General features: G+C 59.1%; 2 protein-coding genes across 3 annotated transcripts; one reads left to right on the plus strand and one right to left on the minus strand.

Annotated features, from left to right (window-relative positions):
• Positions 1-965: 965 nt before the first annotated feature.
• Positions 966-8,607, minus strand: LOC129548776 (uncharacterized). Its single transcript, XM_088832261.1, has 8 exons — positions 8,355-8,607; positions 8,018-8,254; positions 6,376-6,588; positions 6,034-6,138; positions 5,320-5,479; positions 3,418-3,543; positions 2,753-2,808; positions 966-2,187 (listed from the first exon to the last, which is right to left on the minus strand). Exons 1-6 carry the CDS (start codon positions 8,605-8,607, stop codon positions 3,516-3,518), a joined length of 996 nt encoding a protein of 331 aa, XP_088688387.1. The 3' UTR covers positions 966-2,187; positions 2,753-2,808; positions 3,418-3,515.
• LTBP3 (latent transforming growth factor beta binding protein 3) lies at positions 8,235-25,450 on the plus strand. Of its 2 annotated transcripts, XM_055415550.2 has the most exons (28): positions 8,236-9,110; positions 11,927-12,256; positions 12,413-12,615; positions 12,788-12,893; positions 13,088-13,180; positions 13,315-13,437; positions 13,931-14,089; positions 14,180-14,365; positions 14,896-14,912; positions 14,989-15,061; positions 15,240-15,329; positions 17,144-17,269; positions 17,353-17,484; positions 17,621-17,749; positions 17,988-18,110; positions 18,343-18,465; positions 21,059-21,181; positions 21,425-21,544; positions 22,409-22,537; positions 22,835-23,002; positions 23,185-23,268; positions 23,574-23,702; positions 23,806-23,943; positions 24,038-24,178; positions 24,323-24,484; positions 24,584-24,664; positions 24,748-24,879; positions 25,031-25,450. In XM_055415550.2, the coding sequence occupies exons 1-28, from the start codon at positions 8,789-8,791 to the stop codon at positions 25,180-25,182; spliced, it is 3,894 nt and encodes a 1,297-aa protein (XP_055271525.2). In that variant the 5' UTR covers positions 8,236-8,788; the 3' UTR covers positions 25,183-25,450. The 2 variants fall into 2 exon arrangements, with proteins under 2 accessions (XP_055271526.2, XP_055271525.2); XM_055415551.2 differs by lacking the exon at positions 14,896-14,912 and having other exon boundaries at positions 8,235-9,110; positions 14,180-14,366; positions 14,988-15,061.
• The last annotated feature ends 71 nt before the right edge of the window (positions 25,451-25,521 follow it).

Below are 25,521 nucleotides of genomic sequence, written 5' to 3' on the forward strand. Positions count from 1 at the left end.
ATGCAGAGCAGTCACGGCGGGCATCCCAGCTGTTTGGGCAGCAGTGGGACCCTTTCCTACCCTCTCGTGGCCGAGCCCAGCATTTGTCCTTGCCCGTGGCACAGTGGACATGGCAGCAGTTAGGCCTGACCCTGAGTGACAGCACCCCCCACCAGGGCATGTTCACACACAGCCCAGTTACGAGCCCTCCTCAACTGCCACATTTGGTGGATCAGGTTCTCATGGCAACAGATGGCCTATGTGTTGTAGCCATGGCTCTGAGCATTGTAACTGGCGTTACTGTATCATCAGGCTAACAGGCATCCAAAAGGTGTCCACTTTTCTTCTTGTTTTTCACTGCAACATGAATTGGCCTGACATTTCTGGGAAACAAGAAAGGGCTAGATGATACAGTAATAAAACTAATAATACTTGGACTTTCCTGGTGGTCCAGGGATTAAGAATCCACCTGCCAGTGCAGGGGACATGGATTTGATCCCTGGTCCAGGAAGATCCAGGGCTTCCCAGTGGCGCTAGTGGGAAGTAAGAGATGTGGGATCGATCCCTGGGTCGGGAAGATCCTCTGAAGGAGGGCATGGCAACCCACTCCATTCTTGCCTGGAGAATCCCATGGACAGAGGAGCCTGGCAGGCTACAGTTCATGGAGTTGCACAGAGTCGGACACGACTGAAGTGATTTAGCACACACGCACACCAGGAAGATCCCACATGCTATGGGGCAGCTAAGCTTGTGTATCACAACTACTGAGCCCAAGCTCTAGAGCCCGTGCTCTGCACCAAGAGAAGCCACCGCAGTGAGAAGTCCACTCACCACAAGGAGGAGTAGCTCCAGCTCACTGCAATGAGCAAAATCCCGAGTGCAGCAATGAAGACCCAGTGCAGCAAAAAGGAAAGAAATAATAAAGAAATACAAATGTAAATATATATATAATTTAATTAACATGAATGAAATAGCCTAATAAAAAATAATAACACTCAACTTTGGGTGTATTTTTTTTCAAACACAACAGAAACTTTATTTCCGCAATCCATGTGAGATTTCTGAACCTGTGCCAATGAGGCAAGATGAGACCTTTTCTCTCAGGCTTGTTACTGACATGTAAATAAACACAAATGCAAGTCCAACTTACACACTGTTGACAAGTAACTCCTAGTCCCTGTTTTAGTACCATCATCACAGGGGGATGCTCAAAGGGCAGTCGGTGTCAGCAGCCCCTCAGAGGAAATTTTGGTGTATTTTATCTTGGGGCCGGGCACTGAGCTTGAATTACCCTCCTTTAAGCTTTGGAAGGAAAGTTATGACCAACCTAGATAGTATATTAAAAAGCAGAGACATTACTTTGCCAACAAAGGTCCGTCTAGTCAAGGCTATGGTTTTTCCAGTGGTCATGTATGGATGTGAGAGTTGGACTGTGAAGAAAGCTGAGTGCTAAAGAATTGATGCTTTTGAACTGTGGTGCTGGAGAAGACTCTTGAGAGTCCATTGGACTGCAAGGAGATCCAACCAGTCCATTCTAAAGGAGATCAATCCTGGGTGTTCATTGGAAGGACTGATGCTAAAGCTGAAACTCCAATACTTTGGCCACCTCATGCGACGAGCTCACTCACTGGAAAAGAGTCTGATGCTGGGAAGGATTGGGGGCAGGAGGAGAAGGGGATGACACAGAGTGAGATGGCTGGATGGCATCACCGACTCGATGGACATGAGTTTGCGTGAACTCTGGGATTTGGTGATGGACAGGGAGGCCTGGCGTGCTGTGATTCATGCGGTCGCAAAGAGTCGGACACGACTGAGCAACTGAACTGAACTGAAGCCTCAGGACAGCACCGTGAGTGTGTCTTATCATCATCCCCAAAGTGCAGATGGAGAAGCTGAAGCCTGGACAGGTTAACAGATTTCTTCACAATCACCCTGCTGGGAGGTGGCAGGACTGGGCCTCCACCCAGGCCGCCCTTGTCTCTGTTCAGATTCTCACCAGTGGACTTTTCCTGGGTTCAGAAGGTGGAGACAAGGGGCAGGGCTGAAGATCCTCTGGCTGATCAAGCATGAAGACTGGTTCATTTCGTTTTCCAGTCCCATCTCTCATGCTCTTCATCACCATGGGGACACATCAGAGGGACTCAGGGATGGCCACTCCACATCACTTGGAGAGAGATGCTTCAGGACAGAACTGTCCCCTCCAGGCCTCTGAAACTTCCAACCATCACCTTTAGAACCTACCACCCCTAGAGCCATTTCTTTCTTCAGAGCCTAGAAGCTTCCCAAAGACATTCAGAACTCAAGGAGGTGTCACAGGGCCTGACGCACAGTCAGCCCTCTTTCAGAGGTATTCTCCCCCTCCTCCCGGGCAGCCGGCTCCCACCTGCAGCCCATTTTGGACCCCAGTTGCTTCAGTTGTGTCCAGCTCTTTACGACCCCATGGACTGCAGCCCACCAGGCTCCTCTGTCCATGGGATTTTCCCAGCAAGCCCATTTTGGACCCCAGGCCCAGGTAATAATGAAAAGAGCTAACATAGGGACTTCCCTGGTGGTCCAGTGGTTGAAACCCCACGTTCCCAATGCAGGGGGTCCGGGTTGGATTCCTAGTCAGGGAACTAGATCCCACGTGCTGCAACTAAGAGTTTTCATGCCAAAACTAAAAAAGATCCCACGTGCCGCAACTAAGGCCTAGTGCAGCCAAATAAAAGAATGAATATCTTTTTAAAAAGATAGAAAGAAAAGAAAAAAGAGGCAACATATACTGAGGACTTACCGTGTGGCCAGCATCCACCAAGGGTTTCATGAATGTCAGCGGCTTTACTTCCTTGTCTGAAAATGAGGAAGGAGGCATAGAGATGAAGAATTTTCCATGCTCACAGCAGGTATTCCAGAAAACTACCACTGTGTTATGCTGTCTCCTGAAACCTAACTTCTGTTACACAGGCTGGGGCCACCCCATCCAGCCAATGCCTAGGTTTGAGTCCTGGCATGTCCAACTCTTGGTGACTCTACGGACTGCATGGGATTCTCCAGGGAAGAATACTGGAGTGGGTTGCCATACCCTCCTCCAGGGGACCTTCCCAACCCAGGGATCGAACCCGCATCTCTTGTGTCTCCTGAATTGGCAGGCGGGTTCTTTACCATCAGTGCCACCTGGGAAGACCCAGTAATGTAACTTTGGCCAAGTCCCTCCTGTATCTGGGCCTCAAGAACCCCTCTGCTCAAAGGCACCCTTCCCTGTTGAGGCAGACAGACCATTCCTCGGGCTGCCATCCCGGGGCTCTTCCTTGCCTGGTTCCAGCAAAGCCCTTATTGCCCTCAGGGCCCCGCCCTCCTATTTTTAGACTATCTGTGGGACTCCTCTCCTTCCTCCTCCCAGGAACGCCGTGTGGGTTTTGGATCAGGCCAGCCTACATTCAATCCCCACATCTTACTCACCAGATGAACCGAGTCTAATTGTTTCATCTTTGACAGCCTCGTCGTCTCAGTCCATTCAGTCAACAAACTTCAGAGCCCTCTGTGTGCCAGGTCACGTGCTAGGATCTGGAGGCAAGGTTGTGCTTCCTGGGAGGGTGGTGAGATGGACAATAAGTAATCAAACCCATAGAGAAGAATGCTTCAGGCTGTGACGAGGACCAGCAGGAGATAAACAAGGGATGTGACTCAAAGGGCTGGGGGTAGCTGTTTTAGAGAAATGCCTCCTGGAGGCAGGAACTAGAGACATGCAGGATTAGGCCGACCAGGTGGCACAGAGGACCTTGCAGGCCAGGTGAGCAGAGGGAAGCTGCTGGAGGTTTTGTAAACGGAGAAGCTTGGTTGGAATTAGGTTTTTGTTTTTGCTTTTGGCCACGCCTTGCATTGTGTAGGATCTTCGTTCCCTGACCAGGGATTAAACCTGACCTCCTGGGGTGGAAATACGAAGTCTTCACCAGTGGACTGCCAGGGAAGCCCACTGAAATCAGATTTTTTTTTGGCTGTGCTCTGTCTTCACTGCAGTGGCTTCTCTTGTTGTGGAGCACGAGCTCTAACTGCGGGGGCTTCAGTAGTTGTGGCTCCCGGGCTCTAGAGCACAGGCTCAATAATTGTGGCCCCCAGGTTTTTTTGCTCAGTGGCACCAGGAATCTTCATAGGGCCCGGATCGAACCTGTGTCCCCTGCATTGGCAGGTGGATCTTTTTTTTTTATCCCGGTCTGGATAAGATAGGAAGCCCACCAGACTCTTCTGCCCATGGGATTTTTCAGGCAAGAATACTGGAGTATGGGCAGGTGGATTCTTAACCACTGGACCAGCAGGGAAGTCCTGGAATTAGGTTTTAAAAGGTGAGTCCTGTACCAGGTGGAGGAGGGATAGGACTGGGCAGGAATGGCGCTGGGGAGACCCACTAGGTGGCCGAAGTGATCTGCACTGAGCACAGAGGTCATGGTCTCCTTGGACTTACAGAACTTCCATCTAGGAGGCATGCTGGTAGGTTCTAGGAAGCTGGGGTGCCTGGGTGTGATGACACAGGAGATGCAGAGAGGACAGGTGGACGAGCCATGGACACTCCCTGGTTGGGCCACTGCAGTGAGCCCTGTGGAGCCACTCTGCATCTGTGTCCGCCAGGCCTCACGCCCCGAAGCCAACCCGGCCTGCTCTGTGCCCTCCCCAGCCCCGCTGCCCACAGGCTTCCTTTGGGGTTTGGCCCCTGGGAGGCTGGGCTGGACAGGAGGAATATGGTTTCCAGAGTTCCCTCCTGCAGGATGACAGGTACTGCCAGTGGCTGTAGAAAGCTGAGGCTCCTGAGGGCAGGCCCCACCCGCCTTCAGCTCCAGCTTCTGTAGGCTTCGGTTAATGTTCATCACCCACATGATGGTGCCCACCGCTTCCGGCTGGGCCCCTGATGAGCTTAAGTGAAAGTCGCTCAGTCGTGTCCAACTCTTTGCGACCCCATGGACTATACAGTCCATGGAATTCTCCAGGCCAGAATACTGGAGCGCGTAGCCTCTCCCTTCTCCAGGGGATCTTCCCAACCCAGGGATCAAACCCAGGTCTCCCACATTACAGGTGGATTCTTTACCAACTGAGCTATCAGAGAAGCCGAAGAATACTGGAGACGGTAGTCTATCCCTTCTCCAGTGGATCTTCCTAACCCAGGAATCGAACCAGGGTCTCCTGCATTGCAGGCAGATTCTTTACCAACTGAGCTATCAGGGAAGCCCCGATGAGCTTAAGGAGTCTGGTAATGACAGTAAGTAAATGTGTGGAGCACTCACTGCATGCCAGGCTCGGGACTGGGTGCTGGCCCTCATGGCTCCCAGTCACTCAGCCCCCTCAGCGGTCCCGGAACAGAGGCTGCCTTACCTCCATCCTTCTGTCAGCAGCATTAGACGTCCTTGGCCATGCTCTCCTCCCAAAACACTTGCTTCTCTGGGCTCTCTGACGCCACACTCTTGGTTTTCTTCCTCAGCTTCCTCCAGCTGCTCCTTCTGGGTCACTTCAGACTCTGCCTTCTCTTTCTGACCTGGGGGAGGAGACCTCCTGGTTCTCCCTGACCCTCTTCTCCCCAGCAGAGCCCCTCCTTTCCCGTGGCTGTAAATGCCCGTGTGTGCTGAGAACACCGAGCCTGTGTCTCCAGGGCAGGCATCCTGGCTGAGCTCTACATATCTGGATTGAGACGTCTCCACTTGTATGACACAAGCATTTCAAACTCTCAGTCAGGTCCAATCTCAAATGCTCAGTCATGTCCAACTCTTTGCGACCCCATGGACTGTAGCCTACCAGGCTCCTCCATCCATGGGATTTTCCAGGCAATAATACTGGAGCGGGTTGCCATTTCCTTCTCCAGGGGATCTTCCCGACTCAGGGATCGAACCTGGTCTCCCGCATTGCAGGCAAACACTTTACCATCTGAACCACCAGGGAGGCTCTATCTCAAACTCAGCAAGTTGCAAACAGAACCCACACTCCTTTGTGGGTCTCCCTCTCCCCTGCCGCATTCCTCACCCGCCTGGGGGGCTCAGACAGACACCTGGGAAGCGTTCACACCACCCGCCTCTCCAGTACCCTCCACTTTACCTAGTCTCTGGATTCTATCCCCAAACACATCTCCACCGCATCCAGGTTGTATAGTCTGTCCTGGGAAGATGGCAAGAACACCCTTCTTGCTCTGATACGGTTCCACTGCGATGAAAATAAAACTCAGACTCCTCACCATGGCCTCCCGCCTCCGCCCCCGGGTGCTCTCTCTCTCTGCCTCCCCACCCTGTTGCTCCGCTGGCCCTGTCTCAGCTCCTGGAAGAAATGAATCTTTTTCCTGTCCCCCACCCCTGCATGACAGTGTCAACTGTCCCCTCCGCAACTCCCCCCAATCCCTCAGGCCTCCTCCCGCCTTCCCCCCACACTGGGCGGACCGCACACCCGTTAACTCCTGCTCTTCCTCCGGCTCCTGGCTTAAAAATCCCTTCGTCAGAGGGGCTTCCTGGACTTCAGATCTCACCACTGCTCTCGCTCCCAGCTCCTTCTTCTTCTCTGTCTTAGCACTGACCTCTGGCACAGCCTCAGTCAGGTGTGAATTGATCTGTCGTGTCTGTCTCCTCTGGGACAGAAGCTCCAGGAAAGCAGCGACTGGTTCTACCTTTTAACAAGTGCATGTTGGGGACTTCCCTGATCCAGTGGTTAGACTTCACGCTCCCAATGCGCAGGGCCTGAGTTTGACCTCTGGTCAGGGAACTAGACCCCACATGCTGCAACTCGAAGTTTGCATGCTGCAACTAGGACCCAGCGAAGCCTAATTAATTAATTTTTTAAAAACAGCATGCAAGAGGTTCCTTGTTTGTTGAATGACAAGATCCCCATTTTACAGGTAAAAAAAAAAACATGCTCAGAGAGATGAGGACTCTAACCCTAGTCTGTTTTTGCTGTGTTCCAAGGTGAGTCACACCTTGCTGTAGGCAGAGGAGGGTCAGGTTCAGATGAGTATGAGGGGAAAATGACCAGAAAATGCTTAGCCCTATGCCTGGCAGGTGGTGAGCATCAGTACCGCTCCTGGTCTCAGTGTGTGACCAGAGACCCTCCTGAAGGAGTGTGGGGGCTGTCTGTACTTACATACCCTCCTATCTCCCCTGGGGATGCGGGATTGCCCCCATCTTACTCCTCCAATGGCTGTCTATCTGAACAGGGCCTGAGCCCACTGAGCCCACTAAAAACTGTCCCTCAGTCACTCCAAATAAGCCCACCCTCAAAGTTAAAGCCACGAGCTCCTTACACAGGTGTACCTCAAGTCATGCACCTGAACCCCCTTTACCTCAGATTGCAACCCCTGTTCCCCTTGGAGAGAGGATGTCACCCTGTCTTGGCTGTGACCTGCTCTTCGAGGTACCCTGGTCATACTCACCCCCTGCTGAGCTCTGTGAGTCAGAGACTGAATCAGGGGTCTCCCCTGGCCAGGCCTCCGGTGATATGGCCTGGGCACCAGGCCACTGCAGCCCTCGAGGGCCTCCCTTCCAGACCAGTGGGCAGGCCTGGCTCCTCTCCAGCCTTGACCCAACTCAGGGCCCTTCCCCAGTCCCTGCCAGCCCCTGCCCTGGCGCCCGGCTGTGCCCCTCCCCAGCCCCGAGGCCCTCAGGCATCACCCCCCTCCTCCCGGCTGTTAGCCTGGGAAGGGGGCCAGGCCCTGAGCTCAGACCTTGGCGATTCCAGAGTGTCTGAGGCCCAGAGCCAGCCCAGCCAGCCCGGCCAGACAAGGCGAAGGGGCGGGGGCAGGGTGGGCACCGGGAAGCCATTTACTGGGGGTTGGCAGGCAAGCTGGATTTCAAACTTTGCTCTATCTACTCTTCTTCAGAACCCCATGGACTTCTTCCTGGGATCCCACTGAGGGCCTGGTGAAAGGGTAACCCCTCCTTGAGTCTTAGTGGGCAGGGGTGGGCCGGTACTCATGAGAAGGGATTGAGGGGTGGTGAGACCCCCGCATGTGCAAGGGAGGCTGGGCCAGGGCCGGGAGCCCTGGGTTCCAGCGCCACCTGGCCTCCCACCAGCTGCGCGACCCCCGGGCCCGGCCCACCTTCCTCCCCCAGCCTCGGTTTCCCACTTGGATGCTTCGGGGCGGAGGTGGGCGCGGGCCTCCCGTCCCCGCCCGGAGGAATCCGGCGGGGCGGCCAGCGGTCCCAGGTGAGGGCTCGCTGGAGCGGGCCCAGCGCGGCGGCGGCGGGTTCCGGCGGGGCGGGCATCTGGGGCGGGGACCGCCCCCCAGCCTCCACCCGCCCGCACACCCTCGCTCCCCCAGGCGGCAGCGACGACGCTTTAAACAGAAAAAAACTGTCTCCCTGGCCCGGGGCCAGCGTCCCAGCCCCCCTCGCCGCCGCCGCGCCGCGCTCCAGCCAGGGAAAACAACTGCTCACTTCTCCCTGCGTCCGCCCCGCGCGCTCCCTGCTTCCCGGCGGCCGCGGGAGCCCAGCCCGGCCGGGGGAGGCGCGGAGCGGGCCGGCCGCCCGGCCTTCCTCTCCCCTCGCTCCTCCTCTCCGCCTCAACTTGCTCCGGCCTCCTCGCTCCGGCCTCACGTTGGGGCCTCCGCAGGCCCCCGGCCCCGGCTGGTGGCTGGGCTCCTTCCCGGGGCGGTGGAAGTTTCTGGGCTCCCCGCGGTCCAGCCTGCATCTCCCTGCCTCTCACTGGGCCCGCGCCCGCGCCTGCAGCGCCCTCCCCGCGCGCTTCCTCCCGTCCTGTCCCTCGCTGCCCTCTCTGCGCCTCTCCCGGGGCTCCCGGCTTGCTTATCCCCCTCGGGCGTCGGGACCATCGCCCCCGCCCGGGCGCGCCCCCCCGGGTCCTGCGGCCCCGGATGCCCGGGCCCCGTGGGGCTGCTGGCGGCCTGGCCCCTGAGATGCGCGGGGCGGGGGCGGCGGGGCTGCTGGCGCTGCTGCTTCTGCTGCTGCTGGGCCCGGGCGGCGGGGCCGAGGGGGGGCCGGCGGGCGAGAGGGGCGCTGGCGGGGGCGGGGCGCTGGCCCGCGAGCGCTTCAAGGTGGTCTTTGCGCCGGTGATCTGCAAGCGGACCTGTCTCAAGGGCCAGTGTCGGGACAGTTGTCAGAAGGGCTCCAACATGACGCTCATCGGAGAGAACGGCCACAGCACCGACACGCTCACGGGCTCCGGCTTCCGCGTGGGTGAGGGCCGGGGGCGCGGGCGGGGGGCGCGGGGAAGGCAGGCTCCGGGAGCCCACGTGGGAGCCATGGCAGCGGAGGCCTTGTGACCCTGACGACCATGGGTTCAGAGAGCGGAACCGGAGGGCCACGGGCCCCTGGGGCTTCAGGGGGCTTGGGAGGCTGGAGTGCTGGGGTGGGAGTTGGGAGGGCTGCGTGGAAGCCTGGACTTCACAGCTTCGGGTTGGGGTTGAGGCCTAAGGTGTGGGGTCATGCTGGCGCCCTGGATGGCACAGGCTTCTAGGAAAGTGCTGAGTTCTGAGAGGGAGTCGAGGTCAACAAGCAGGGACTTTTGTGGGGATGCCAGCTGGCGCAGGTCTCAGAGAAGGGTTAAGTATTCCCCCTAGAAACAGACCCACTGGAAGAAACAGGAAAAGTCTTTAAAAAATGTCTCAAGTAGGGCCTGCCAGCGGAAGACACCTGCATTCCCTGGGAGGAGGAGCCAAGCTCAGGCTGGGAGTGAGGGAATTAGTTACTGGCCGAGGTCTTAGAAGGGAGGGGCGTTGAGGCCTAACAAGTGGGGAGCAGGCCCGGAGGTAGGGGCTGGCTTGGGTCCTCAGTCTCTCCTTTTCCTGATGCCCCATCTGTGCTTCCCCCAGAAGCTCTGAAAGCTTCCGCCTCAGAGTCTCCCCTCAACCCCCCAAACCCTGAAAACAACCCCCTTCCACCTGGAGCCCACCCCTCTCCGAACATCACTCTTCAAAGGGCCAGGCCTGGGGCTCAGCGCTCCTCCCCCAGGGCCCTGTGGGCCAGGCTGGGGGAGGTGTCCCAGCAGTAATTACCCTCCCGGACAGGGTAATTAGGCCAGGCCCACGATGGCACCAGCAAAACAGCCCCTCTTACACACTCCTGTACTCACATAGCCACTACAGATCTGAGGAGCCCCACAGATGTGGCTCACGGTTCTCATGAGATGTGTGTGTGGGTCTGTGTGTGCACTTGTGCTTGCACTGGCATACACGCAGAGGTATGCCCGGGCCTTGGGCTGGCACACTGGGCTCAAGTACAGGTTTCTTTGTGTTACCTTGGGTGCACGTCTGCAGTGACTGTGGGAGTGTTTATGTAAGCCTGTATCGGTGTCAGAATGAGTCTGTGCGTGTGTGTGATGAGATGACTGTGCATGTGAGCGTCCCTGGGCCCGGCCTCCCGAGCCCCCAGCCATCCTGCCCAGGCTGCTGTCTCCATCCGTGCTGCCCACATCCCTCAGGCTCAGTGCCCAGGCCACAGTGGGCGGGTGTCACTGGGAGGTCACCCTCACCGCTGTGGGTGACTCACTGGGAGGCAGGAAGGAGAGGATCCTGCCTCCCCCAGCCCAGGACACACCCTTTCTGCCCTGAGAGTCTGGCCCCCAGAGGCCGGGCAGGATGGGCTGGGCTGGGCTGGGCTGGGATGCTCATAGCCAGGCCCAGGTGGCCTTGCATGTGGGCCATCCCTCTGAGGCCCTCCAGGTGTCCAGGGGGCAGCACCCCCACCTCCCCATCCTGGCAAGTGAGGGCAGTCCTGGGGGAGGGCCGGAGAGGGCTGGGCTTGGTGCAGGAGTGCAGGTCCCCAAGGCTGGATTTCAGATGTGTGTGACAGACAGGCAGACATCCCATCAGCTCCCTGAGTTCACTCCTCTGGCACCTAGAGCTGAGGCAGAGGGTGGGTGGGAGGTGAGGAAGGGCTCTCCTCCTGGGGGAGGGGCTGGAAGGATATGATGTGAATATGCACAGATGGGGACTAGGCTCTGAGTGGGCAGAAATGGCATGGGTCAAGGCAGGGAAGCAGAAGATGTGGCACGTTTGTAGGAAACAGGAGATGAGTCCTGGAGCGTAGGGTGCACACGGAAAGAGCAGACGGGGGTGGGCCAAAAGAAGGTTCCTTCTGGGCCACGGAGAGCGGCAGGGAAGCGAGCTGGGAGCAGGGCTGCGACTGCCGGAGCTCTGCCCGAGGCAAGTTTCTCTGGGGGTGCTTGGGATGTAGACAGGCAGGGGAGGGGCAGGAGGCATGGGGAGGAGGGAAGATGGATTATGAGACATTACAGAGGCCGGAACTGGCTGGGGTGGGAGCAGGGGAGACTGGAGCCTCAAGGCTCAGTTATGAATGACCGGGCAGGCAGGGATCCCAGTGGTGGTCCAAGGCCAAGAAGAGGTGGGGAGGCAGAATGCTGATTTCTGACAGGGTCCCCTGGGTGGAGTTGCTTAAGAGAGGTCCCAGCAGAGTACAGCTCAAGATGGCAGCGGGGAGGTGCGGGCCCTGGGATGGCTGAACAGAGGTGGGGAGAGCCCAGAGAGGGCTGAGTCGGGGGAAGGATTGAGGGGCAAGGAGAAGGAAGCACCAGAGACTGGGTGTCCAGGAAAGGCCCAAGGGGAGGGGAAGGCTAGTCCATCACCGCCATCATCAGCTGCTACTTCTTATTAAACACCCTCTGTGTACCAGGCACTGTGCAGGGTTTTGGACAGGCTTCATTTAATAGATGGGACCGCCCTACAGATGAGGACTTTGAGGCCTGGGAGGGGAAGTCAGTCGCTCAGGGTCACGCAGCTGGCACAGGGTCTCCTAGCTAGGATGTAAGTTCAAGATGCCAGTGGCCCCTAAGGTATAAGGATGTTGGGGGAGCTAGAGGGTAGCATGTGTGTGTATCTGATGTGTCACTAAGGCCAGCTTCCCAGGGAGGACAGAACCAGCGGGTGGCTTGAAAGAGGGAGGAGGGGAAGGGAGAGACAGGATATGGGTGAGGAACTAGGTCCGGGCGCTGCCTCAGGGGTCTGCCTGGGCCCTGACCTGCCTCTCCTCCCCAGTGGTGTGCCCCCTGCCCTGTATGAACGGCGGCCAGTGCTCCTCGCGAAACCAGTGCCTGTGTCCCCCGGACTTCACGGGTCGCTTCTGCCAGGTGCCGGCTGGAGGAGCTGGCGGAGGCGCTGGCGGCTCAGGCCCTGGGCTTGGCCGGGCCGGGGCCCTGTCCACGGGCGCGCTGCCGCCCCTGGCTCCAGAGGGCGAGTCTGTGGCCAGCAAGCACGCCATGTACGCGGTCCAGGTGATCGCCGATCCGCCAGGGCCCGGGGAGGGGCCCCCTGCTCAGCATGCGACTTTCCTGGTGCCCCTCGGGCCAGGACAGATCTCAGCGGAAGGTACCAGGCAATGGACAGACCCCGGGAGGCCGAGGTGGGCGGGCACTGGAGAGGGTGGGCAGGACCCGGGCAGGGGCCAGCCCTGGAGGAGCTCCGTGGCCACCTGCCACCCGGCGCTGCGGGGCAGCCCTGAAGCCGCCGTGCCCCGCCCCCCAGTGCAGGCCCCGCCCCCCGTGGTGAACGTGCGCGTCCACCACCCTCCCGAGGCCTCGGTCCAAGTGCACCGCATCGAAGGGCCCAACGCCGAGGGCCCGGCCCCCTCCCAGCACCTGTTGCCACACCCCAAGCCCTCGCATCCCCGGCCACCCACCCAGAAGCCCCTGGGCCGCTGCTTCCAGGACACGCTGCCCAAGCAGCCAGTGAGTAAACCCACAGACGCCTCCCAGGGTCGCCCTGTTCCAATGCACCGGGTTTGCTCAAAACTGGGGGGTGTCCTGCAGGTTGAGTGGGGTGAGGAGGAAAAGGGCCCGAGGAGGGAGGCCAGGTGGGGGCTGGGCAGCCTGTCACCCCTGTCCACGCTCCTTTCCCTAGTGTGGCAGCAACCCCCTCCCGGGCCTCACCAAGCAGGAAGACTGCTGCGGGAGCATCGGCACCGCTTGGGGCCAGAGCAAGTGCCACAAGTGCCCCCAGCTGCAGTGTGAGTGCCCTGGCTCGGTGAGATCTCTGCCCCTCCCCACGGGGCACACCCTCCCCCAGCCCCTTCCAGCCCTGCAGCCTGAGCCTCTCACTTCCCACCCGGTTCCCCTCAGTACCCCACTCCCCCACCAGTACCGTCCCTTCCCTCTCTGCAGCCCCCATGCCCTCTCCTGCCATACTGTCCTCTCTCCACAGACACAGGGGTGCAGAAGCCAGGGCCTGTACGTGGGGAGATGGGCACTGACTGCCCCCAGGGCTACAAGAGGCTCAACAGCACACACTGCCAGGGTACTGGCCAGTTGTCACTGGCGGTGGAGGGGGGGGAGGAGGTGGGGCTGCGGTAGAACCCTGAGGTTCCTGGAGCAGGTCGCTGTCACCTTGTGGCCCCAGCCTGGAGGGACCAAACTCACTTATTACCGCAGACATCAATGAGTGCGCGATGCCAGGCATGTGTCGCCATGGTGACTGCCTCAACAACCCTGGCTCCTATCGCTGTGTCTGCCCACCTGGCCATAGCTTGGGCCCCTCCCGCACACAGTGCATTGGTGAGACTTGGGGGTCCTTGGAGGTCACCAAGTATGGGTGGGAGGGTAAGGCTTCAAACAGTAAGGATCAGGGATCATAGAGGTCAGAGTAGGGTCAAGGGTTGACTGCTGGAGGAGCAAGATCTAGAGCAGATGGGGTCAGGGATCAGTGGGTTCAGGAGTTGCATGAGATCTGGAGTAAAAGGTCACATGGGGTCAGGGGTTATGAGGAGGCAGCATCATATGAGACCAGGGGCTTGATGAGTTGGAGGGATAAAGTCTAGAACAGCCTGAATCAGGGATCAATGGGTTCAGTGGTCACAGAAGTTTCAGGTATTACATGAGGTCAGAGTAATACAGGTTTCAGGGGTCAAATGAATTCAGGGTCAGGGGTCAGGGGCCACACAAGAATCAAGGCCTCCTGTGCCAGAGAGGTGAGGTCTGGAGCAGCTGGGAAGAGGGATGTGGGCAGTGTTTAGACCCAGATGCCCATGCCCATCACTGGCCCCTGCAGCAGACAAGCCGGAGGAGAAGAGCCTGTGTTTCCGTCTGGTGAGCCCTGAACACCAGTGCCAGCACCCCCTGACCACACGCCTCACCCGCCAACTCTGCTGCTGCAGTGTCGGCAAGGCCTGGGGTGCCAGGTGCCAGCGCTGCCCAGCTGATGGCACTGGTGAGCCAGGGGCCTTTGGGCCTGGGGGGCTGTCTGTGAGCCTGCCTCTCCAGGAAGGGCTCACTTTCCTGCCCCTTGCTCTGGCCACAGCTGCCTTCAAGGAGATCTGCCCAGCTGGGAAGGGGTACCACATCCTTACCTCCCACCAGACGCTCACCATTCAGGGCGAAAGTGACTTTTCCCTTTTCCTGCACCCCGATGGGCCACCCAAGCCCCAGCAGCTGCCCGAGAGCCCCAGCCGGGCACCACCACCTGAGGACACAGAGGAAGAGAGAGGTCTGGCCCCATCCCTCCTGTTTCCTGACAGTTGCAGAACCCCTAGGTCTGACACCTTGACCCTTGACCCACAGTTAGGACCTGAGTATAACCTCTAACTCCTAATCCAAGACTAGCATTGACCCCTGGAGCTGACACTCTGACCCCTAACCAGTGTTGTAATTAAGCCCAGGATGTCACCCCTTAGCCATGGGATTTGATCATTTATTGCCCTCCAGGTTCAATCCTCTGACACCAGGTCACCTTTGATTTCCAGATCGGGACACTAATGCAGCTCAAATGCTGCGTCTAGATCTGACCCTCTGACCCCTGACTCAGGGATTTGACCCTGGCTCTAACCTCCCAAGCTGAGGACCTTGTCCAGCCATCGCTTCACTGACCTGTGATGAAAACATTCCCAGACATCAGGCTCTAAACCTTGATGCTTGACCCAGAGACATGATCGTTGAATTCTTAGGGACTCTGACTACACATGCCCAACTCCCTTCTCCCAGCCCAACACTTAATGGCCCCATCTTCTTCCCTTCTAGGGGTGAGCACAGACTCAGTGAGTATGAGAACCCAGGTGGGAGGGGCAGGGAGGCCAAGGAGACACAGAGGGTTCATGCTCCTGTCGCCCGCAGCCAGTGATTGAAGAGCAGTCAGCGCATCAGAGCCACCCGACTGTCACCACATCTCCTGCCCGGCCCTACCCGGGTGAGCTGGGCACTGTAGGGACCAGTCCTCAAGGGCTGTCACTGCCGGAGAAGTTCACAGTTTAGGCACCAGGGGGCAGTGCAGCTGGGTGTGGAGTTGCCGGCCCCGTGACCTGCGGGGAGAGGGGCGGCTCTCTCAGCCTCCTCACCCGCTGATGGTCGTATGCTGCTGCCCGCAGAGCTCATCTCCTGGCCCCCGCCGCCCCAGTTCCTGCCCGACTTGCCCCCGTCCCGCAGTGCGGTGGAAATCGCCCCTACTCAAGTCACAGGTAAGACCCGCCCACCTAGGTCACGTCCCAGGTAAGCCACACCCCCAGCTTAGGGTTTCTCCTCCCTCACCGGCTCCAGTCCTTCCGGAGGGCTGACACCGTCAAGGGCTTACTATATGCCAGACCCTGGGCTGGGGGCTGGGGAAGCCTCGGGGTGCAACACTCTGAGACGCCATTCTGCCCTCAACTGATCTGGGTGGTGTGATGGTCAGGCCAGTCTGAAGGCATTTACAGTCAGTGAATATTTATGGAGAACCTACTATGCGCAGGCACTGTTTAGGTGCTGGGGACACAGTAGTAAACAAAACAGAGAAAACTTCCCTGTCCTTGTGCAGTAGACAGACAGCAAACAGATGAATGAGTCCAAATCTAGTGTGTCTCATAAGGGCTATGCAAAAGTAAATCAGAGAAGGAAGGAAGTCTGGGTGTTGTGATCATATGTAGAATGGCGATGAGAGAAGGCTTTCTGAACAGAGCTTTTAAGAGTGTTAGAAATTAACGACGAAATGTGGGAAAGAAATCGGCTAGCAGGTTGGGGAAAAGGACATTCCGGTTTCAGCAGAAGTTTGGGCAAAGGCATGGAAACATGAAATCCTGGTTTCATGGAGAAGAGAGAAACCACACACAAATCAGTGTTTCTGAACTAGGAGAGGGCCGGCTCGGGGAGCTTTAAGAGGCTTGGGTTTGATCCCAAAGGCTGTGGGAAGTGTCTGCATGGTTTGGGGCATCATAATAATTGCTAGCTATGGCTGAACAGTTGCCCTGGGTCAGGCACTGACTGGAGAGTTTTACATACTAAATACCATTTACCTTTCTTGTACTCTGTGAAGTGGACACGGTTAGCCTCATTTTCCAGATGAGAAAACTGAGGCTAAGAGAGGTTCAGTAGCTGATCCCAGGTCTCACAGTAGAGCTGGATTCAAGCCCATGTCTGGTTGGACTCCAGCCACAAGGAAGCCACCAACCCGATTGAAAACTGGAGGTTCGATGAGCTCCTGGTGGAAGTGGCTGCCCAGGAAATCTGCACAGGCTGGGATAACCCAGTGACAGCCTGGGGGCTGTGGGAATGTGGAGAAAGAGGCACTTGGGGAGACTTATCAGAGGACGGGGTGTTAAGGAGCCTAGGGAGAGGCACTCTAAGCAGAGAGAACGGCCTGCAAGAGCCCACTGGTGTTTGGGAGGGAGTGGAGTTCAGCCTGAGGCCAGGGCTGCCTGGGGCTTCCTGGGGCAGGGCTCAGGGGAGGGGCCACAAGGAGGAAGAGGTGGGAGGCAGGGAGTACTGTGAATCTTAGGAAAGAAGGTAAGGAGGCTTCCTGGGTCTGATCACCTGTGCCAGCCAGGGTTCCCAGGAAGCTAGCTCCTGCCTGCCTTGGGAGGGGGAGGAAGACTTCTGGAATGAGCGGGGCGGGCAGGTCTCTAAGGCAAGGGGTGTTGGTTCGCTGGTCTGGAGGATATTGGTGGGACTCAGGCTACAGGGTTTGAGGTGTTGAGGTGACTCGAATCAGAGTATAGTAAGTGGGGAGAGAAGTATCAAGGGTCCTGAACTTGAGGAGATGGGGATGTCAGGGACCTGGGATCATGGTTTGGGGCTACTTGGGGTTGTGATGTTGCGGTTATCTGTGATGGAGGTGTAGGGAATCCTAGGATGGGGGCATGGCTGTACGGAGATCTGAAATCATAGTGCGACCAGGCTCAGGTATCGGCATCGAGAGTGATGGGGTGTCCAGTTCTTCCCTGGGAATGTGGCACAAAGTGACTGCTCCCTGCCTGCCCCCTCTGACCTGCCGCCCTTTTCCCCCGGGCGCCCCCCGCAGAGACGGACGAGTGCCGACTGAACCAGAACATCTGTGGCCACGGAGAGTGCGTCCCGGGACCCTCGGACTATTCCTGCCATTGCAATCCCGGCTACCGGTCGCATCCGCAGCACCGCTACTGCGTGGGTGAGCGTGGAGAGTGGGTGGCGCGGCGGTGGCCCTGGCTCCCGACCTGCTCTGACGTCTCCCCACCCGCGCGCCCGTCTCAGACGTGAACGAGTGCGAGGCGGAGCCTTGCGGCGCCGGGCGAGGCATCTGCATGAACACCGGCGGTTCCTACAACTGCCACTGCAACCGAGGCTACCGCCTGCACGTCGGCGCCGGGGGGCGCTCGTGCGTGGGTGAGCACGGATGGCCGGGGGCGTGGCCGGGGCCGGGGGCGGGCCCGGGGATCGGCGGACCCGACGGGCTCTCCAGACCGCGTGTCATCCCGTCCTCCGCCTTGCACTCCCCTCGCGCCCCTTTCCTCCCGCTCAGACCTGAACGAGTGCGCCAAGCCCCACCTGTGCGGCGACGGCGGCTTCTGCATCAACTTTCCGGGACACTACAAGTGCAACTGCTACCCCGGCTACCGGCTTAAAGCCTCCCGACCGCCCGTGTGCGAAGGTGGGGGAGACCCATCCGGACCGACGCGGGTCCTCAGCGGTGCCTCGGCCTGGGGTGGGCGTGGAGGGCCTCACTCCCGTCTCTGCCCAGCCCTGGGCCTCTCGGAGGTTTCGGTCTGGAACCCAGAAGGCCCGCTTCGCCTGGTCGATCCGTGACAGAGGGAGGCCCTGCCGAGGCCCCTGAGCACCTGGCCGGCAACGTTGTCCCCAAACGAGTCTTCTTCCTCCCTACTGCGCAGACATCGACGAGTGCCGAGACCCTAGCACCTGCCCGGATAGCAAATGCGAGAACAAACCTGGGAGCTTCAAGTGCATTGCCTGTCTGCCGGGCTACCGCAGCCAGGGGGGCGGGGCCTGCCGCGGTGAGAGCGAGGCTGGGGTCCGGGTGGGGCGGGGCTTCGATCACAAGAGGGCAGAGCCCTTCGGGAGTTGCCCGGTGATGGGGCGGGGCTATTGGCATGGGAGTCGGCTCCAGAAACCTGCTTCCCTCGCCCGGGGCGGGGGACCGCCCCCATCCTGGAAGGAGGGTCTCCCATCCCCTCACAGTAACTCGTCCAGTGGGGCGGGGTCCGAGGCGAGCCTTCTCCGCTGCAGATGTGAACGAGTGCGCCGAGGGCAACCCCTGCTCTCCGGGCTGGTGCGAGAACCTTCCGGGCTCCTTCCGCTGCACGTGCGCCCAGGGCTATGCGCCCGCGCCGGACGGCCGCAGTTGCCTGGGTGAGTGCCAGCCCTCCCCGCCCTGCGTCCCGCCACCTATAAGAGCGTCGAAGTTGGGGACCGAGTCACCCCATCTGTCGGCCGGGAGACAGCTAATTCGCAGGCACCTTCCCTTCACTGACCCACTCACTTACTTTCTCCGCAGCCTGGCGGAGGAGGGGGCCGCGGAATTTCTAGGTAGGAAGGATTTAGGAGGCAAAGTTTGAAGCTGCGTTTGCAAAGCACAGTTACTTGACTATGGAGTGGGAGAGGTATAAAAGAAAGGGGGTGTCAATAGTCCCCTCCCCGCCACCGACAATAATGCTTCTTATGCATCAGGAGATGGGCTGAGGGATGAGAGTCGGAGAAACTGGAGACCAGTGGACACCGACTGTAGATCGCAGGGCTGTCGGCCTCAATGGAGTCTGGGTGTTTCTGGGAAACCTCAGGGGAACTGGGAGAAGAAGAGGCGTGAGTTGCTTAAAGGATCAACAGGAGTTAGCCAAGCAAAGAAAGGAGAGAGGGAAGAGCGTGCCGGGCTCTGTGAACACCCTCACAGAGTGTACAGGGAACGTAAGGTGTAAGCAGCGGGTGCAGCTGAGGCTGGCTGGTGAGGGGCAGGCCCCCGCCTCCTGAAGGGCCCACCTGAGCCCTGCCCAGGAGGTTGAGCTTCACCCTGAAGGTATTAGGAGGCACCTGGAGCATTTTAAGGGGAAGAATGACATTTGCTATTTGTTCTAGAAAGTTCCCTGATGCCCATTGTGGGGAGGGACTGGAGGTCTGGTGGAGACTCAGGACAGAGACAGTGGCGGGTGTGATAATAGTGGCCTCAAAGGTGGTCATGAGACTATGTGATATTAGAGAAATATTGGAACGAGTTACCTGGGCTTGTTAACTGGATGTCAAGGTGTAGGAGAGAGAGGAGTAAGGGGTCTCTAGGTGTCTAGTTTGGGTGACTCAGCGGGTGCTGATCACTGGGATAGGGTCCGTGGGGGTTAGGTGTGTTTGAGAAGGAAGACATTAAGTTTCCTGTTGGACAGTTGAGTGTGTGGTCCCTGTGGGTCTCTCAGCTGGTGATGCCCACAGAGGGCAGGTGGTGTAGATTGGAAGCCTTGGGCCAGACTCACCCGCTTGCGACTGTGGGCTGTGGAGCCCTGGGGTGCACACTGGGGGCGCTGTGGAGCCCCGGGGTGCACACTAGGGGAGCTGTGGAGCCTCGGGGTGCAGTCAAAGAGGGTGAGTCCAGTGAGGGGAGCATTGTGGACACTGCCAGGTCGGCAGAAGGCAGGGGGATAGGAGCAGGAGATGGGGGAGCAGGGGTCCTGGGAGGCCCAGGGAGCACTAGCTGAGAAGCTGGGGAGGGCAGGCATCGAGGGCAGAGGAGGATGCGCTAAATGCAGTAGAGAGGTCCTTGTAACTAAGAACTAACCAGCGAGACGAGAAGGCGGCCTTGGCAGGGTAGCTTCTGTGGCCTGAGGAGAGGCCAGAAGATGGAGGCAGCAGGTGAGGAAGAGCGAGTGGGGTGGAGACTGTGGGCTGAGGAGAACGGCACAAGTTTGGGCCTGCTGAAGGGCACGGGGGCTCCCTAGGCCTCCCTGGTGTCAAGGCCTGAGAGGAGGAGGAGAAGAAGGTGGTGCGGCCATGCCGAGGATCTGGCCCAGCTGGAGGCCACAGGGAGTGGAGCGGCCCGTGGTGCTGCGCGTGGTAGCCGGCCTCAGCCCCACTCAGCACCCAGAATCCTGAGAAGCAGGCTAGGGCTCTGGCTTTGCCAGAGCAGAGAGGAGGCAGGAGAGGTGTTCAGGGGCCCTTGGAGAGAGGAGGTGGAGGAGGGGCCCGGAGAACAGCGGAGGCAGTGCGAAGGGAGCCACATCTGGGATGCCGGGGCTGGGGATGGCGGGGGCAGCTCCCAGCCCCTTGTACTGAGAGCGAGTGGCTGGCGTTGAAGTGGAGGTCACAGACTTTGAGGGAAGAAGCACTGCTGGATCAGAGGCTGGGCCTGGCTGGCCAGGTGGATGTGGAAAACGCCCAGGATGGAGAGGAAGAGAGAGGGAAAGGGAGACGCGTTAGGAAGGTGGGTGCTGATGGCAACAGAGAGGTGGGAGGCTGCTGTGGGTTCAGGTGTCCTTCAGGAAGTACATGGTTTGGAAGGGGTCTGGGGTGTGTGCACCTTTCTGTGCAGAAAGGACTGCACAGAAGCGTGCTCTCAGAGCCAAGTCCCTTTACTGCACAGGCAGAAGAAATTATTCATGAAAATGAAGTAAGGGGAGCTTACTTAAAAAGGTAGCCCTGGCAGTGGGGGAAGTGCGAGAGCAGCCACCAGAGCAGCTGGGGCCCTGAAGCCGGCTCGGAGGGGAGGATTGTTTGGTGAGAATGGACGAAGGATGGGGAGGCCTGAGCTCTTTGGAACCAGAAATGGCCCAGGGTTCCTGCTAGCACCTGGCCTAGTCATTAGGGCACGGTGTGCCACACAGGGGCGGAGTGAGGGGCCCATGCTTGTCTCCAGCTCCACTTGCCTCAGCTCTGGTGCTCCAGGCCATGGGCAGGAGTGGGAAGAGGGGTGCAGAGACCCAGGACTACCCTGTCCTAGCCCTCTGATGGTCCCTGTGCCCCTCAGATGTGGACGAGTGTGAGGCTGGGGACGTGTGCGACAACGGCATCTGTGCCAACACGCCAGGCTCCTTCCAGTGTCAGTGCCTCTCTGGCTACCATCTGTCAAGGGACCGGAGTCGCTGCGAGGGTGAGGGGAGACCTCAAGCCGGGGGGCTGACCTGTTCCTCCCTGTCCCAGACCTTCACTGCCCAGGCCCCAACCCCAGGGGCTACTGTGAACAAGCCCACCACTCCCATGGCCAGCCCCCATCCAGATCCAAGATAGGCCATGGGGTGTGGGCCCTACCCAGGGCTCTTCGGAAGCCTTGGCAGCCTTAGACCGTGTGAGTGGGCTTTGTCCCTGAGATTCTCCACCCTTTGATTCCCTGCAGATATCAATGAGTGTGACTTCCCTGCAGCCTGCATTGGGGGTGATTGCATCAACACCAATGGTTCCTATCGATGTCTCTGTCCCCAGGGGCATCGGCTGGTAGGCGGTCGGAAATGCCAAGGTATGGGGGGATTGGCTGAGAACTCCCGAGGAGCAATGGCAGCAAGCAGTCATCTCCTAGACACAGTGTTGATCTGTCTTTCCATCCTACTCTTCCACAGAAAATAATAATAACAGTAATAATGACAGTAATTAGATGATGCTTATTACTATGTGCCAACTCACCCCTCAATGCATTCATCCAGCAAGAGTTTACTGAGTACCTAATATTTGCCAGTTCTATGCTATATGCTAGATACTGAGCAATAACCCAGGGCTCCTTGCTAGGAAGACAGTCTACCCTAGCAAGGAGCCCTGGGTAAATTGATTCTTACAATTCAGAGTGCTAGGTGGCAAAAGAGGTCTGGACTAGTAATTAATTGTAACAGAGAAGTGACAGTTGTATTGGAACCTGAAGTATAAACAGGCTTCCCTAAAGCATAAGTAGATTCCCTAAGCAGAGAGAAGCAAAGGATGGTATTTACCAGGCCCAAAGAAGAGTATTTGCAAAGCACAGAGATCTGGAGGCAGAGCTAGTTGTGTTTTTAGGGAAGGTAGGTGCCTGTGGCCTAGACATAGAGCTGAGGGTGTTAGTGGTTTAGAGCAAAGGGTGATGAGACAAATACTGGAAGACCAAATTGAAAGTCCCAGATGCTGAGCTGAGAGTGAGGGCTTCATTCTCTGAGTTTCTGAAGAACAGTGCACTGAACGTGCACACATCCACCCACATGCACAGACCGACGCGCAGGGCTTTCCTGTTGTGTGTGCTTTGAAGTCAAAATGGAAATGCAGGTTCTCGGCTTGTATGAGGCCCTTGAGGCCTACCCCCAGGGAGAGGGGCTGGTTTCCCTCTGAGTGATTCTTTCTGCTCTTCTCCTCCCTGAAGACATAGATGAGTGCAGCCAGGACCCAGGCCTGTGCCTTCCCCATGGGGCCTGTGAGAATCTGCAGGGCTCCTACGTTTGCATCTGTGATGAGGGCTTCACACCCACCCAGGACCAACATGGCTGTGAGGGTGAGTGCCCTCTCGGCTCCCTCCTCAATCTAGACGCTGCAGTTGGGATCAGAGTTGTACCTGGTCCCACCCTCTGGAATATGAGGAACAGGAAGAAATTTCTTTTGCCTGGGAGAGCCTGGCGGGACCAGACCTGTCAGGCGGCCCCTGAATGTCACACTGAGGATGGAGCTTGGCTTTCACGTGGCAGCTACGGGGAGCCATGCGATGTGGGGGCACAGAGGGAAGAGGTTGGTGGGCAGTGTGGACAGGCAAAGACACGGTGTCGGCCCCTGAGCTGCTCTCCCCTCCCCTCAGAGGTGGAGCAGCCGCACCACAAGAAGGAGTGCTACCTTAACTTCGATGACACCGTGTTCTGTGACAGTGTTCTGGCCACCAATGTCACCCAGCAGGAGTGCTGCTGCTCGCTGGGGGCTGGCTGGGGAGACCATTGCGAGATCTATCCTTGCCCAGTCTACAGCTCAGGTCAGGAGCCGGGCAGGCCTTTTCCCTTTCCACAACCTCAGTTTCTTCATTTGGGACCAGATTGGGGAAGAGGGCCCCTTCCTAAGTTGGTGGGAAATGAGGCGAGAGCTCCGGCCCTACGGCCAGCACGCACGTGTTCAGTCCTGGTCCTTTCCTTCCCCATGGCCACTGTCTCCCCGTAGCTGAGTTCCACAGCCTCTGCCCAGATGGGAAGGGCTATACCCAGGACAACAACATTGTCAACTATGGCATCCCAGCCCACCGTGGTAAGCCCCAACATGGCTCCGCCCACCTGGCTCGCCCCGCTCCGCCCTCCGGTTTGGACCGCCCCGATCCTTCCAGGGCTTGCTTGTCAATTGCGGGTACTGGGGTTAAGGCCCACCCACTCTCTCACCGACTGCCCCGCCCCTCTGCCAAGCCCCGCCCCATCACCTTAAGTAGGCGTTGGGAAAAGGCCTTAGCAGACTTTTCCGGCCTTCCACCGTAAGCGCCACCCCCACGTCCTCTGCTTCGGGGCCTCAGAGGCCCGGCAGGTAGAGGGTGCGGGCGCCCACGGCCTGTCGCTCTGCAGACATCGATGAATGCATATTGTTTGGGGCGGAGATCTGCAAGGAGGGCAAGTGCGTGAACACGCAGCCCGGCTACGAGTGCTATTGCCAGCACGGCTTCTACTACGACTCGAACCTGCTGGAATGCGTGGGTGAGTGCAGCTGCCTCCGTGGCCGTGGGAAAGCAGCCAGGAGACACGCAAAACCACCCGACTCCAGGCCGGTTCCTACCACTTGCGCTTTTCCTCCCCTCAGACGTGGACGAGTGTTTGGACGAGTCTAATTGCCGGAACGGAGTGTGTGAGAACACGCGCGGTGGTTACCGCTGTGCCTGCACTCCCCCGGCCGAGTACAGCCCGGTGCAGCGCCAATGTCTGAGCCCAGAAGAGATGGGTGAGGCCCGGGTCAGCTCTCTGGGGAAACGGGAGGGAGGCTAGCCGAGCCAAGCTGTGACTTCCACCCCCACCCATCCACTTGCTGCCCGCAGACGTGGACGAGTGCCAGGACCCCACAGCCTGCCGCCCTGGCCGCTGCGTCAACCTGCCCGGCTCCTACCGCTGCGAGTGCCGCCCGCCTTGGGTACCCGGACCCTCAGGCCGCGACTGCCAGCGCCCCGAGAGCCCGGCCGGTGAGGGCGAGGGTCATCTTGGGCTCTCCAGAACCCTGTGTGCCGCGTGGAGGCCCGGGGCCGCTGTTCCACGAGGGTGGATTGGAGCGGGGGAGGGCGGTCCCTGCTTTGGGCTCCTCCTTGACGCCGGGTCCCCCTCCGCAGAGCGTGCCCCGGAGCGGCGGGACGTGTGCTGGGGCCAGCGCGGAGACGACGGCATGTGTGCAGGCCCCCTGGCCGGGCCCGCCCTCACCTTCGATGACTGCTGCTGTCGCCAGGGTCGAGGTTGGGGAGCCCAGTGCCGTCCGTGCCCGCCGCGCGGCGCTGGTGAGCGTGCCCGAGAGGGGTTGGCCGGGAGGGAATTTGGGGGCGGGAGCCGAGGTGAATCAAAGCCATTGACTGCTGACCGCCTCCTGCCTCTCTCAGGGTCCCAGTGCCCGACGTCGCAGAGTGAGAGTAATTCTTTCTGGGACACGAGCCCCCTGCTGCTGGGGAAGCCCGCCAGAGGTGAGTGTAGCTGGAGGGACAGGGGCGGGTCCGCGGCCATCGCCGGAGGCAGTGTTGACGTCTTATTCTCTCGGCCCGCACAGAAGAGGACAGCTCGGAGGAGGATTCGGATGAGTGTCGCTGCGTGAGCGGCCGCTGTGTGCCGCGGCCGGGCGGCGCAGTGTGCGAGTGTCCCGGCGGCTTCCAGCTGGACTCGTCCAGAGCCCGCTGCGTTGGTGAGCCGCGCCGAGGGGGCGGGGCCAGATGGCAGGTGGGCGGGGAGGGGCGGGGTCAGGCCCTGCAGAAGCCCAGCTCGGACCAGAAACCTGCAGGTCGCACAGCTCTGGCGCCCTTGTGAAGTCCTCACTTGTCCCCTCCCACTTCCAGACATCGATGAGTGCCGAGAGCTGAACCAGCGCGGGTTACTATGCAAGACCGAGCGCTGCGTGAACACGAGCGGTTCCTACCGCTGTGTCTGCAAAGCTGGCTTCGCGCGCAGCCGCACGCATGGAGCCTGCGTGCCCCAGCGCCGCCGCTGACACCACCCTCGGCCTGGACCTTCGCAATCACCAAGGGGTTTCCGCCCAACACTTGGGGCGAGCTCGGCCTCTCGCTGGTGCCCCGACTCGGGGCTCGGACCCAGGGACCCTTCGGGCCCGCAGACCCCTTCCCCGCGCCCCATGTTCCACGGGCGCCCCTGCCGGTTCCGCCTGACTCACAGGCAGATGTTGGGTTCTCTCTGGCGCTGCCGGCCTTCCTTCCAGAGGGCATTTCCCAGAAACTGATAAATCAGATCGTTTCTCTTTACTCTTGGTTTTCGAAGTAAATTGATGTTCATATCCTTGATGGGCGCAGACTCCAAAGGGCAGCGCCAGACT

This window comes from Moschus berezovskii, chromosome 25 (assembly GCF_049115385.1).
Source record: "Moschus berezovskii isolate FMDL1 chromosome 25, NW_MosBer_1.0, whole genome shotgun sequence".
Taxonomy (NCBI): domain Eukaryota; kingdom Metazoa; phylum Chordata; class Mammalia; order Artiodactyla; family Moschidae; genus Moschus; species Moschus berezovskii.

Excerpts from the sequence above, each read along its gene's own strand:
- LTBP3 (XM_055415550.2), top strand. The coding sequence starts at position 8,789 with ATGCCCGGGCCCCGTGGGGCTGCTGGCGGCCTGGCCCCTGAGATGCGC. Across the intron at positions 12,616-12,787 it reads ACACGCTGCCCAAGCAGCCA|TGTGGCAGCAACCCCCTCCC; the intron begins GTGAGTAAACCC and ends TCCTTTCCCTAG. Across the intron at positions 18,111-18,342 it reads GGGGGGCGGGGCCTGCCGCG|ATGTGAACGAGTGCGCCGAG; the intron begins GTGAGAGCGAGG and ends TCTCCGCTGCAG.
- LOC129548776 (XM_088832261.1), bottom strand. The coding sequence starts at position 8,607 with ATGCAGGCTGGACCGCGGGGAGCCCAGAAACTTCCACCGCCCCGGGAA. Across the intron at positions 6,139-6,375 it reads GGAAGAGCAGGAGTTAACGG|TGGAACCGTATCAGAGCAAG; the intron begins GTGTGCGGTCCG and ends TTTTCATCGCAG. Across the intron at positions 3,544-5,319 it reads CTGCTGACAGAAGGATGGAG|GAAGCACAACCTTGCCTCCA; the intron begins GTAAGGCAGCCT and ends CCACCCTCCCAG.